This window comes from Elephas maximus, chromosome 2, assembly GCF_024166365.1.
Source record: "Elephas maximus indicus isolate mEleMax1 chromosome 2, mEleMax1 primary haplotype, whole genome shotgun sequence".
Lineage (NCBI taxonomy): Eukaryota > Metazoa > Chordata > Mammalia > Proboscidea > Elephantidae > Elephas > Elephas maximus.
Genome location: NC_064820.1, coordinates 143432744 through 143444882, shown reverse-complemented (window position 1 = coordinate 143444882; position 12139 = coordinate 143432744). Strand labels below are relative to the sequence as shown.

General features: G+C 39.4%; 1 protein-coding gene across 1 annotated transcript in view; it reads left to right on the top strand.

Moving 5' to 3' along the window:
* Positions 1-12139, top strand: part of COMMD10 (COMM domain containing 10) — a 265416-nt gene that overhangs the window by 34517 nt on the left and 218760 nt on the right. The window contains exon 4 of the mRNA XM_049873632.1: positions 2069-2224. Within this exon, the coding sequence (XP_049729589.1) occupies positions 2069-2224 (156 nt within the window). The remainder of the gene's footprint in view (positions 1-2068; positions 2225-12139) is intronic.

Below are 12139 nucleotides of genomic sequence, written 5' to 3'. Positions count from 1 at the left end.
ATACGGAAGAGTATAGATCATAGCCAACTAGGAACTTCGTAAATGAAGGTAGTTTTCAGAAAGTGCTTCCTGAAAATATTTTGTTAGTTGGGGGAAAAAAAATTGTATACACATTACCCATTGCCTTTGAGTTGATTCTGACTCACAGAGACCCTATAGGACAGAGTAGAACTGTCCCATAGAGTTTCCAAGGAGCATCTGGTAGATTTGAACTGCTGACCTTTCGTTTAGCAGCCTTAGCTCTTAACCACTATGCCACCGGGGTTTCAAAAAAAGAAAAAATTGTGTATTTCCCTAAAATTATTAAGTGAAATAAATGAATAAAATTTTAATTAGGGTACGATTAACACAGGAGCCCTAGTGGCGCAGTGGTTAAGAGCTATGGCTGCTAACCAGAAGGCCGGCAGTTTGAATCTACAGCCACTCCCTGGAAACCCTATCGGGCAGTTCTACTCCGTCCTATAGCGTCACTGTGAGTGGGAACTGACTCGATGGCAACGGGTTTGTTTTCTTTGGTGTTGAGTTTTACCATTAGCATAGCCAAAGCAAAGATGTTTTCAGTTATTAAGTAGATTTAAGATTACTTAAACCTCAGGCAAACATGAAAAAAATTTAGCCTGAATAATTTAGGCCATTGAATCCTCTATCTTCCAGTGCTTGGTTATGTATATTATTATATGTAAACAAAAATTTTCTGCAATATATATATACACACCCATGTTCATTGCAGCACTGTTTACAATAGCAAAAAGCAACCAAGATACCCTTCATTGAATGAATGGATAAAGAAATTATGGTATATTCACACAACTGAATACTACGCAACGATAAAGAACAACGATGAATCCGTGAAATACCTCATAACGTGGAGGAACCTGGAAGGCATTGTGCTGAGTGAAATTAGTCAGTTGCAAAAGGACAAATATTGTATGAGACCACTGTTATAAGAACTCAAGAAATAGTTTAAACAGAGAAGAAAATATTCTTCGCTGGTTATGAGGGTGGGAGGGAGAGAGAGGGGTATTTACTAATTAGATAGTAGACAAGAACAATTTTAGGTGAAGGGAGAGTCAACACAGAATGTAGGAGAGGTCAGCACAACTGGACTAAACCAAAAGCAAAGAAGTTTCCTGAATAGAGCCAAACTTTGAAGGTCATACTAACAGGGGCAGGGGTCTGGGGACCATGGTTTCGGGGACTTCTAGGTCAGTGGACAAAACAAAATGTATTAAGAAAACATTCTCCCTCCCGCTTTGGTGAGTGGTGTCTGGGGTCTTAAATGTTAGCAGGCGGCCATCTAAGATATATCAATTGGTCTCAACCTGCCTGGAGCAAAGGAGAATGAAGAACACCAAGGACACAAGGTAATTACGAGCCCAAGAGACAGAAAGGGCCATGTAAACCAGAGACTACATCAGCCTGAGACCAGAAGAACTAAATGGTGCCTGGCTACAACTGATGACTGACCTGACAGGGAACACAACAGAGAATACCTGATGGAGCAGGAGAATAGTAGGATGCAGACCTCAAATTCTCATAAAAAGACCAGACTTAATGGTCTGACTAAGGCTAGAAGGAGCCTGGAAGTCATGATCCCCGGACCTTCTTTTAGCTCAAGACTAGATCCTTCACAAAGCCAGTTCCTCAGACAGAGATTCGACTGGACTGTAGGACAGAAAATGATACTGGTGAGGCATGAGTTTCTTGGCTCAAGTAAACACATGAGATTATGTAGGCAGCTCCTGTGTAGAGGCGAGATGAGAAGGCAGAGGGGGACAGGAACTGGCTGAATGGACACAGGGAATATAGGGGGGAGAGGAGAAGTGTGCTGTCTTATCGGGGGAAAGCAACTAGGAGTACATAGCAAGGTGTATGTAAGTTTTTGTATGAGACTGATTTGATTGGTACACTTTTACTTAAAGCACAATAAAAAAAATTCTGCAATAGAAATATGAAAGATTCTTTTAATTTAAATCATTTAAAAATAATTTTATATTTGATAACAGTTCTAAATCTCTGTATAGAATATTAGGGCTGTATATAATTTTTTTTTTTTCCTGTTTGATAGGCTGTGTATCACAACGTGAAGCCTGCAGCTTTGCAGCAGCAGTTAGAGAACATTCATCTTAGACAAGAAAAAGGAGAAGCATTTGTCAATGCTTGGTCTGCAATGGGTCAAGAAGCAGTTGAAAAGTTCAGGCAGAGGATTCTGGCTCCCCACAAGGTATAGAATATACTAACCCTAAGGTATTTTTCAATAATGTATGGCATAAATGATTATATCTGAAGAGTTTTTAAGGTGATATTTTGCTGAGAGGCAGGGTCAGGCAAAAGAAGCGTATACACAATACACGGACTATTCAGTTTCCACCTTTGTCTATTGTGAAGAGTGCTTATGTGAACATTTGGGTATAAGTATTTGTTTGAATACCTGTTTTAAATTCATCGAGTTATATACCTAGGAGTGGAATTGCTGGGTCACATGGTAATCCTATGTTTAACTTTTGAGGAACCACCAAACCGTTTTCCACAGCAGCTGAATCATTTTACATTCCCACCAGCAATGGATGAGCGTCATGAATTAAACTGTGTTGCCCAAAAATGTGTGTCAACTTGGCTAGGCCATGATTCCTAGGTATTGTGTGATTGTCCACCGTTTTGTCGTCTGTAGGATCGCTATGAGTTGGAATTGACTCGATGGCAACAGGTTTGGTTTTTGGGTTGTCATCTAATGTGATTTCCTATGTGTTGTAAATCCTATCTCTTTGATGTTAATGCGATGAGATTAGAGGCAGTTATGTTGATGAGGCAGCACTCAATCTACAAGATTAGGTTGTGGCTTAAGCCAATCTTTCTTGAGATATAAAAGAGAGAAGTGAGCAGAGAGACATGGGGACCTCATACCACCAAGAAAGAAGCACCAGGAGCATTGTACGTCCTTTGGACCCTAGTTCCCTGTGCTGAGAAGTTCCTTGACTAAGGGAAGATTGATGACAAAGACCTTTCCCCAGAGCCAACAGAGAGAGGATAGCCTTCCTCTGGAGCTGGCGCCCTGAACTTGGACTTCTAACCTCCTGGACTGTGAGAGAATAAATCCCTGATTGTTAAAGCCATCTACTTGTGGTATTTCCGTCATAGCAGCACTAGATAACGAAGACAAGGAGTTTTCCAATTTCTCGACATCTTTGCCACCACTCGTTATTTTATTATTATTTTTTAATTATATCCATCCTGCTGGCCGTGATGTGTATCTTCTTGTGGCTTTGACTTGCATTTCCCTAATGGCTAATGTTGTTGGGTGTCTTTTCATGTGCTTGTTGGCCATTTGTGTCTTCTTTGGACTAATGTCAGTTCAGATCCTTTGCCCACTTTACTTTAGGTTATTTGTCTTTTTATTGCTGAGTTGTAAGCATTCTTTATATATTCTGAATATTATACCCTTATCCAGATATGTGATTTGCAAACATTTTCTCGTGTTCTGTGGATTTTTTTACTGTTTTTTGATGGTGTTCTTTGAAGCATAAAAGTTTTTAATTTTGATGAAGCCTAATTTATCTAGTTTTTCTTTGGTCACTTGTGTTATATTTAAGAGAGGTTTGCGTAACCCAGGGTCACAAAGGCTTTACTCGTTTATTACCTCTTAAGAGTTTTTTTTAAGAGTTTTATAATTTTAAGTTTTATATTCAGGTCTACAATCCATTTTGAGTTAAATTTTGTGTATGCTAATTCAGTTTACAATTCAGCTATTGCAAAAATTCTTATCCTCTGAGAGCATGTCACTTTGGTTTGCAGAAAAAGTGCTCTCTTGTATCTCCTATTTCATCAGACAGGTAATTAAAAAGATGTATTCAAGGGTGGGAATTTAATGCAACTAACGGTTTTTACTGCTCAATCAAGGGCATTGTTAAGTGAAAATAGTTTTTTTTTTTTTTTACATTGGATTTGTGAGGGTGAAGAATATAATGACCATTAGTATTGATGGTTCCACTGTCTTTATTTTTGCCAAGGCATAAGGAGTTTTATCCATCATTGCTTTTACATCAGTGCAGATGTCAGCACACTAAATAGTACTAATAATACTTTAAAATTTCTATGAAAATAATTATGGCTTTATACACTCCCTGAAAAAGTCCTGGGAATGCCCAGGGGTCTGCTCAGTTATTGCTATGGATCAGGGGTCAGCAAAGTTTTTATGTAAATGGCCAGATAGTAAATATTTTTGGTCTTGTGGGCCATACGATCTCTTCTAAAACTACTCAACTCTACTCTTGTAATGTGAAAGCAATAACCGATAATATGTAAATGAATGGACATGAGTTTCAATAAAAAATTATTTACAGCAACAGGTTGTAGGTCACATTTGGTCTACAGGGCATAGTGTGCTTCCCCCTGCTCTAGATAAATAGAATCTAGGAATTTTGGCCTACAAGCAGTTTACAAATAAGCTAAAACAAATTTAATACCACAAACGATGTGAATCGCATGTTTTTTTGAAACACGTTATGTTATTTTGAAAATAGCTTTAAAATGCTTTGATAATATAGTAATTGTTTACTGGCTCATAAAGCAGAGTGAGAATACTTTGTGCTTATAATACAATTAATTTTTATCGGGCAAAAGCCTGTGGATTCAAATCTTATAGCACATTTAAGTCTTCTTGAAATGAGGTTTTAAATATACTGTTTTTCTTGTGAAACTCTTTCACTTTATTTTTCCAAGTTCTCTTTAAAAAAATTTTTTTGAGAAGTTTTGTGACATGTTTGGCTCATTGCCTAGTATCTCATATGGTTGTATCATATTCCCTGAGATGGGATAAAAAGAATATTTCAAGATCTGTCCCAAAGTACAGTGCTATCAGCGATAGGATAATATCCATTCACCCACAAGGAAGACCAGTTAATATGACTGTTATTTATATTTATGCACCAACCACTAAGGTCAAAGATGAAGAAACTGAAGATTTTTACCAACTTCTGTCTGAAATTGATCAAACATGCAGTCAAGATGCATTGATAATTACAAGTGATTGTAATGTGAAAGTTGGAAATAAAGAAGAAGGAACAGTAGTTGGGAAATATGGCCTTGGTGATAAAAATGATGCCAGAGATCTCATGATAGAGTTTTGCAAGACCAGTGACTCAGTCATTGCAAATACGTTTTTTCAGCAACGTAAATGATGACTATACACGTGGACCTCGCTGAATGGAATACATGGGAATCAGGTCAATTGCATCTGTGGTAAGAGATGTTGGAAAAGCTCAACATCATTAGCCAGAACAAGGCCAGAAGCTGACTGCAGAACAGACCATTAATTGCTCATATGCACATTCAAGTTGAAGCTGAAAGAAAATTAAAGCAAGTCTATGAGAGCAAAGTATGACCTTGATTATATCCCACCCGAATTTAGAAACCATCTCAAAAATAGATTTGACCCATTAAACACTTATGACTGAAGACCAGTTGAGTTGTGGAATGACATCAAGGACACACACGAAAAAAGCAAGAGGTCATTTAAAAGACAGGGAAGAGAAGAAAGACCAAGACGGATGTCAGAAGAGACTCTGAAACTTGGTCTTGAACACGGAATAGCTAAAGTGAAAGGAAGAAATGCTGAAGTAGAAGAACTGAACAGAAGATTTTGAAGGGCATCTCGAGAAGACAAAGTAAAGCATTAAAATGACATGTGCGAAGACCTAGAGTTAGAAATCCAAAAGGGAAGAACACATTCAGCATTTTTCAAGCTGAAAGAACTGAAGAAAAAATTCAAGCCTCAAGTTGCAATATTGAAGGATTCCACAGGAAAAATATTAAACAATGCAGGAAGCATCAAAGGAAGATGGAAGGAATACAGAGTCACTGTACCGAAAAGAATTGGTCGACATTCAACCATATTAGGAAGTAGCATATGATAAAAAACTGATGGTACTGAAGGAGGAAGTCCAAGCTGCCCTGAAGGCATTGGTGAAAAACAAGGCTTCAGGAATTGATGAATACCAATTGAGATGTTCCAACAAAATGATGCAGTGGTGGAGGTGCTCACTCGTCTATACCAAGAAATTTGGAAGACAGCTACCTGGCCAACTGACTGGAAGAGATCCATATTTGTGGCTAGTTCAAAGAAAGGCATGATCCAACAGAATGCAGAAATTATCGAACAATATCATTAATATCACAAATATTGGTAAAATCTTCCTGAAGATCACTCAAAACCATTTGCAGCAGTACATTGACAGGGAGCTACCAGAAGTTCAAACTGGATTCAGAAGAGGACTTGGAATGAGGGATATCATTACTGGTGTCAGATGAATACTGGCTGAAAGTAGAGAACACTAGAAAGATGTTTACCTGTGTTTTACCGACTATACAAAGGCACTCAACTGTATGGATCATAACAAATCATGGATAACATTGTGAAAAATGGGAATTCCAGGACACTTAATTGTGCTCATGAGGAACCTGTACATAGATCAACAGGCAGTCATTCGAACAGAACAAGGGGATACTGCGTCGTTTAAAATCAGGAAAGGCGTAAGCCAGGATTATATCCCTTCGCCATACTTACTCAATCTGTATGCTTGGCAGAAAACCCAAGAAGCTGGACTATATGAAGAACAGGGCATCAGGATTGGAGGAAGACTCATTAACAACCTGCGATACGCAGATGGCACAACCTTGCTTGCTGAAAGTGAAGGGGATTTGAAGCACTTAACTGATGAAGATCAAAGACCACAGCCTTCAGTATGGATTGTTCCTCAACGTAAAGAAAGCAAAAATCCTTACAACTGGACCAGTAAGTGATATGAGTAAGCAACGAAGAAAAGATTGAAGTTGTTAAGGATTTAATTTTCCTTGGATCCACAATCAGTGTCCATGGAAGCAGCAGTCAAGGAATCAAATGACTTATTGCATTGGGCGAATCTGCTGCAAAAGACCTCTTTCAGTGTTAAAAAACAAAGATGTCACTTTAAGGACTAAGGTATGCCTCACCCAAGCCATGGTGTTTTTTTTTTTTTTGTTTTTTGTTAGCTTTTTTTTTAAAATAATTTTTATTGTGCTTAAGTGAAAGTTTACAAATCAAGTCAGTCTCTCACACAAAAGCTTACATACACCTTGCTACATACTCCCAATTACTCTGCCCCTAATGAGACAGCCCGCTCCCTCCCTCTACTCTTTCTTTTCATATCCATTTCGCGGCTTCTAACCCCCTCCACCCTCTCATCTCCCCTCCAGGCAGGAGATGCCGACATAGTCTCAAGTCCACCTGATCCAAGAAGCTCACTCCTCAACAGGATCCCTCTCCAACCCCATTGTCCAGTTTAGTACCTGCCTGAAGAGTTGGCTTTGGGAATGTTTCCTGTCCTGGGCCAACAGAAGGTCTGGGTGCCATGACCACCAGGGTCCTTCTAGTCTCAGGCAGACCATTAAGTCTGGTCTTTTTATGAGAATTTGGGGTCGGCATCCCACTGCTCTCCTGCTCCCTCAGGGGTTCTCTGTTGTATTCTCTGTGAGGGCAGTCATCCGTTGTAGCCAGGCACCATCTAGTTCTTCTGTCCTGGGCCAACAGAAGGTCTGGGGACCATGACCACCAGGGTCCTTCTAGTCTCAGGCAGACCATTAAGTCTGGTCTTTTTATGAGAATTTGGGGTCGGCATCCCACTGCTCTCCTGCTCCCTCAGGGGTTCTCTGTTGTATTCCCTGTGAGGGCAGTCATCCGTTGTAGCCAGGCACCATCTAGTTCTTCTGGTCTCAGGATGATGTAGTCTCTGGTTCATGTGGCCCTTTCTGTCTCTTGGGCTCGTAATTACCTTGTGTCCTTGGTGTTCTTCATTCTCCTTTGATCCAGGTGGGTTGAGACTCATTGATGCATCTTAAATGGCTGCTTGCTAGCGTTTAAGACCCCAGACTCCACTCTTCAAAGTGGGATGCAGAATGTTTTCTTAATAGGTTTTATTATGCCAGTGGACTTAGATGTCCCCTGAAACCATGGTCCCCAAACCCCTGCCCCTGCTATGCTGGCCTTCGAAGCATTCAGTTTATTCAGGAAGCTTCTTTGCTTTTGGTTTAGTCCAGTTGTGCTGACCTCCCCAGTATTGTGTGTTGTCTTTCCCTTCAGCTAAAGTAATTCTTATCTACTATCTAATTTTATCTAATTAGTGAATACTTCTCTCCCACCCTCCCCCATCTCCTAACCACAAAAGAATGTTTTCTTCTCAGTTTAAACTGTTTCTCAAGTTCTTACAATAGTGGTCTTATACAATATTTGTCCTTTTGCAACTGACTAATTTCACTGAGCCTTCCAGGTTCCTCCATGTAATGAAATAGTTCACAGATTCATCACTGTCCTTTATTGATGCATAGTATTCCATTATGTGAATATGTGATAATTTATTTATCCATTCATCCATTGATGGGCATCTTGGTTGCTTCCCTCTTTTTGGTGTTGTAGACAGTGCTGCAATAAACATGGGTGTGCATATATCTGTTCGTGTAAAGGTTCTTATTTCTCTAGGATATATTCCAAGGAGTGGGATTGCTGCAAGTTATGGTAGTTCTATTTCTAGCTTTTTAAGGAAGCTCAAAATCGATTTCCAAAGTGGTTGTACCATTTTACATTCCCACCAGCAGAGTATAAGTGTTCCAATCTCTCCACAGCCTCTCCAACATTTATTATTTTGTGTTTTTTGAATTAATGCCAGCCTTTTTTTATTGGAGTGAGATGAAATCTCATTGTAGTTTTGATCTGCATTTCTCTAATGGCTAATGATCGTGAACATTTCCTCATATATCTGTTAGCTACCTGAATGACTTCTTTAGTGAAAAGTCTATTCATATCTTTTGCCCATTTTTTAATTGGGTTGTCTTTTTGCAGTATCATGTAGATTTTAGAGATCAGGTGCTCATCAGAAATGTCATAGGCTAAGAGCTTTTTCCCAGTCTGTAGGTAGTCTTTTAACTCTTTTGGTGAAGTCTTTGGATAAGCATAGGTGTTTGATTTTTAGGTGCTCCCGGTTATCTAGTTTTTCTTCTGCATTGTTAGTAATGTTTTATATATTGTTTATGCCATGTATTAGCACTCCTAATGTTGTCCCTATTTTTTCCTCCATGGTCTTTATCGTTTTAAATTTTATATTTAGGCCTTTGATCCATTTTGAGTTAGTTTTTGTGCATGGAGTGAGGTATGAGTCTTATTTCATTTTTTTTTTTATTAACTTTTATTAAGCTTCAAGTGAACGTTTACAAATCCAATCAGTCTGTCACATATAAGTTTACATACATCTTTCTCCGTATTCCCACTTGCTCTTCCCCAATTGAGTCAGCCCTTTCAGTCTCTCCTTTCGTGACAATTTTGCCAGCTTCCCTCTCTCTCTATACTCTCATCCCCCCTCGAGACAAGAGTTGCCAACACACTCTCAAGTGTCCACCTGATATGATTAGCTCACTCTTCATCAGCATCTCTCTCCCACCCGCTGACCAGTCCCTTTCATGTCTGATGAGTTGTCTTCGGGGATGGGTCCTGTCCTGTGCCGACAGAAGGTCTGGGGAGCATGGCCGCCGGGATTCCTCTAGTCTCAGTCAGACCATTAAGTATGGTCTTTTTATGAGAATTTGGGGTCTGCATCCCACTGATCTCCTGTTCCCTCAGGAGTTCTCTGTTGTGCTCCCTGACAGGGCAGTCATCAATTGTGGCCGGGCACCAACTAGTTCTTCTGGTCTCAGGATGATATAGGTCTCTGGTTCATGTGGCCGTTTCTGCCTCTTGGGTTCTTAGTTGTCGTGTGACCTTGGTGTTCTTCATTTTCCTTTGCTCCAGGTGGGTTGAGACCAATTGATGCATCTTAGATGGCCACTTGTTAGTATTTAAGACCCCAGACACCACATTTCAAAGTGGGATGCAGAATGTTTTCATAATAGAATTATTTTGCCAATTGACTTAGAAGTCCTCTCAAACCATGTTCCCCAGACCCCCGCCCCTGCTCCGCTGACCTTTGAAGCATTCATTTTATCCCGGACTTCTTTGCTTTTGGTCCAGTCCAATTGAGCTGACCTTCCATGTATTGAGTGTTGTCTTTCCCTTCACCCAAAGCAGTTCTTATCTACTGATTAATCAATAAAAAACCCTCTCTCTCCCTCTCTCTCCCTCCCTCCCTCCCCCCTTCGTAACCACAAAAGTATGTGTTCTCAGTTTTTACTATTTCTCAAGATCTTATAATAGTGGTCTTATACAATATTTGTCCTTTTGCCTCTGACTAATTTCACTCAGCATAATGCCTTCCAGGTTCCTTCATGTTATGAAATGTTTCAGAGATTCGTCACTGTTCTTTATCGATGCGTAGTATTCCATTGTGTGAATATACCACAATTTATTTACCCATTCATCCATTGATGGACACCTTGGTTGCCTCAAGCTTTTTGCTATTGTAAACAGAGCTGCAGTAAACATGGGTGTGCATATATCTGTTTGTGTGAAGGCTCTTGTATCTCTAGGGTATATTCCGAGGAGTGGGATTTCTGGGTTGTATGGTAGTTCTATTACTAACTGTTTAAGATAACGCCAGATGAATTTCCAAAGCGGTTGTACCGTTTTACATTCCCACCAGCAGTGTATAAGAGTTCCAATCTCTCTGCAGCCTCTCCGACATTTATTATTTTGTGTTTTTTGGATTAACGCCAGTCTAGTTGGTGTGAGATGGAATCTCATCATAGTTTTAATTTGCATTTCTCTAATGGCTAATGATCGAGAGCATTTTCTCATGTATCTGTTAGCTGCCTGAATATCTTCTTTAGTGAAATGTGTGTTCATATCCTTTGCCCACTTCTTGATTGGGTTGTTTGTCTTTTTGTGGTTGAGTTTTGACAGAATCATGTAGATTTTAGAGATCAGGGGCTGGTCAGAGATGTCATAGCTGAAAATTCTTTCCCAGTCTGTAGGTGGTCTTTTTACTCTTTTGGTGAAGTCTTTAGATGAGCATAGGTGTTTGATTTTTAGGAGCTCCCAGTTATCTGGTTTCTCTTCATCATTTTTGGTAATGTTTTGTATTCTGTTTATGCCTTGTATTAGGGCTCCTAAGGTTGTCCCTATTTTTTCTTCCATGATCTTTATCGTTTTAGTGTTTATGTTTAGGTCTTTGATCCACTTGGAGTTAGTTTTTGTGCATGGTGTGAGGTATGGGTCCTGTTTCATTCTTTTGCAAATGGATATCCAGTTATGCCAGCACCATTTGTTAAAAAGACTATCTTTTCCCCAATTAACTGACACTGGTCCTTTGTCAAATATCAGCTGCTCATACGTGGATGGATTTATATCTGGGTTCTCAATTCTGTTCCATTGGTCTATGTGTCTGTTGTTGTACCAGTACCAGGCTGTTTTGACTACTGTGGCTGTGTAATAGGTTTTGAAATCAGGTAGAGTGAGGCCTCCCAATTTCTTCTTCTTTTTCAGTAATGCTTTGCTTATCCGGGGCTTCTTTCCCTTCCATATGAAGTTGGTGATTTGTTTCTGTATCTGCTTAAAATATGACATTGGAATTTGGATCAGAAGTGCATTATATGTATAGATGGCTTTTGGTAGAATAGACATTTTTACTATGTTAAGTCTTCCTATCCATGAGCAGGGTATGTTTTTCCACTTAATTATGTCCTTTTGAATTTCTTGTAGTAGAGCTTTGTAGTTTTCTTTGTATAGGTCTTTTACATCCTTGGTAAGATTTATTCGTAAGTATTTTATTTTCTTGGGTGCTACTGTGAATGGTATTGATTTGGTTATTTCCTCCTCGGTGTTCTTTTTGTTGATGTAGAGGAATCCAAGTGATTTTTGTATGTTTATTTTATAACCTGAGACTCTTCCAAACTCTTCTATTAGTTTCAGTAGTTTTCTGGAGGATTCCTTAGGGTTTTCTGTGTATAAGATCATGTCATCTGCAAATAGTGATAACTTTCCTTCCTCCTTGCCAATCCGGATACCCTTTATTTCTTTGTCTAGCCTAATTGCCCTGGCTAGGACTTCAAGTACGATGTTGAATAAGAGCGGTGATAAAGGGCATCCTTGTCTGGTTCCCGTTGTCAAGGGAAATGCTTTCAGGTTCTCTCCATTTAGAGTGATACTGGCTGTTGGCTTTGCATAGATGCCCTTTATTATGTT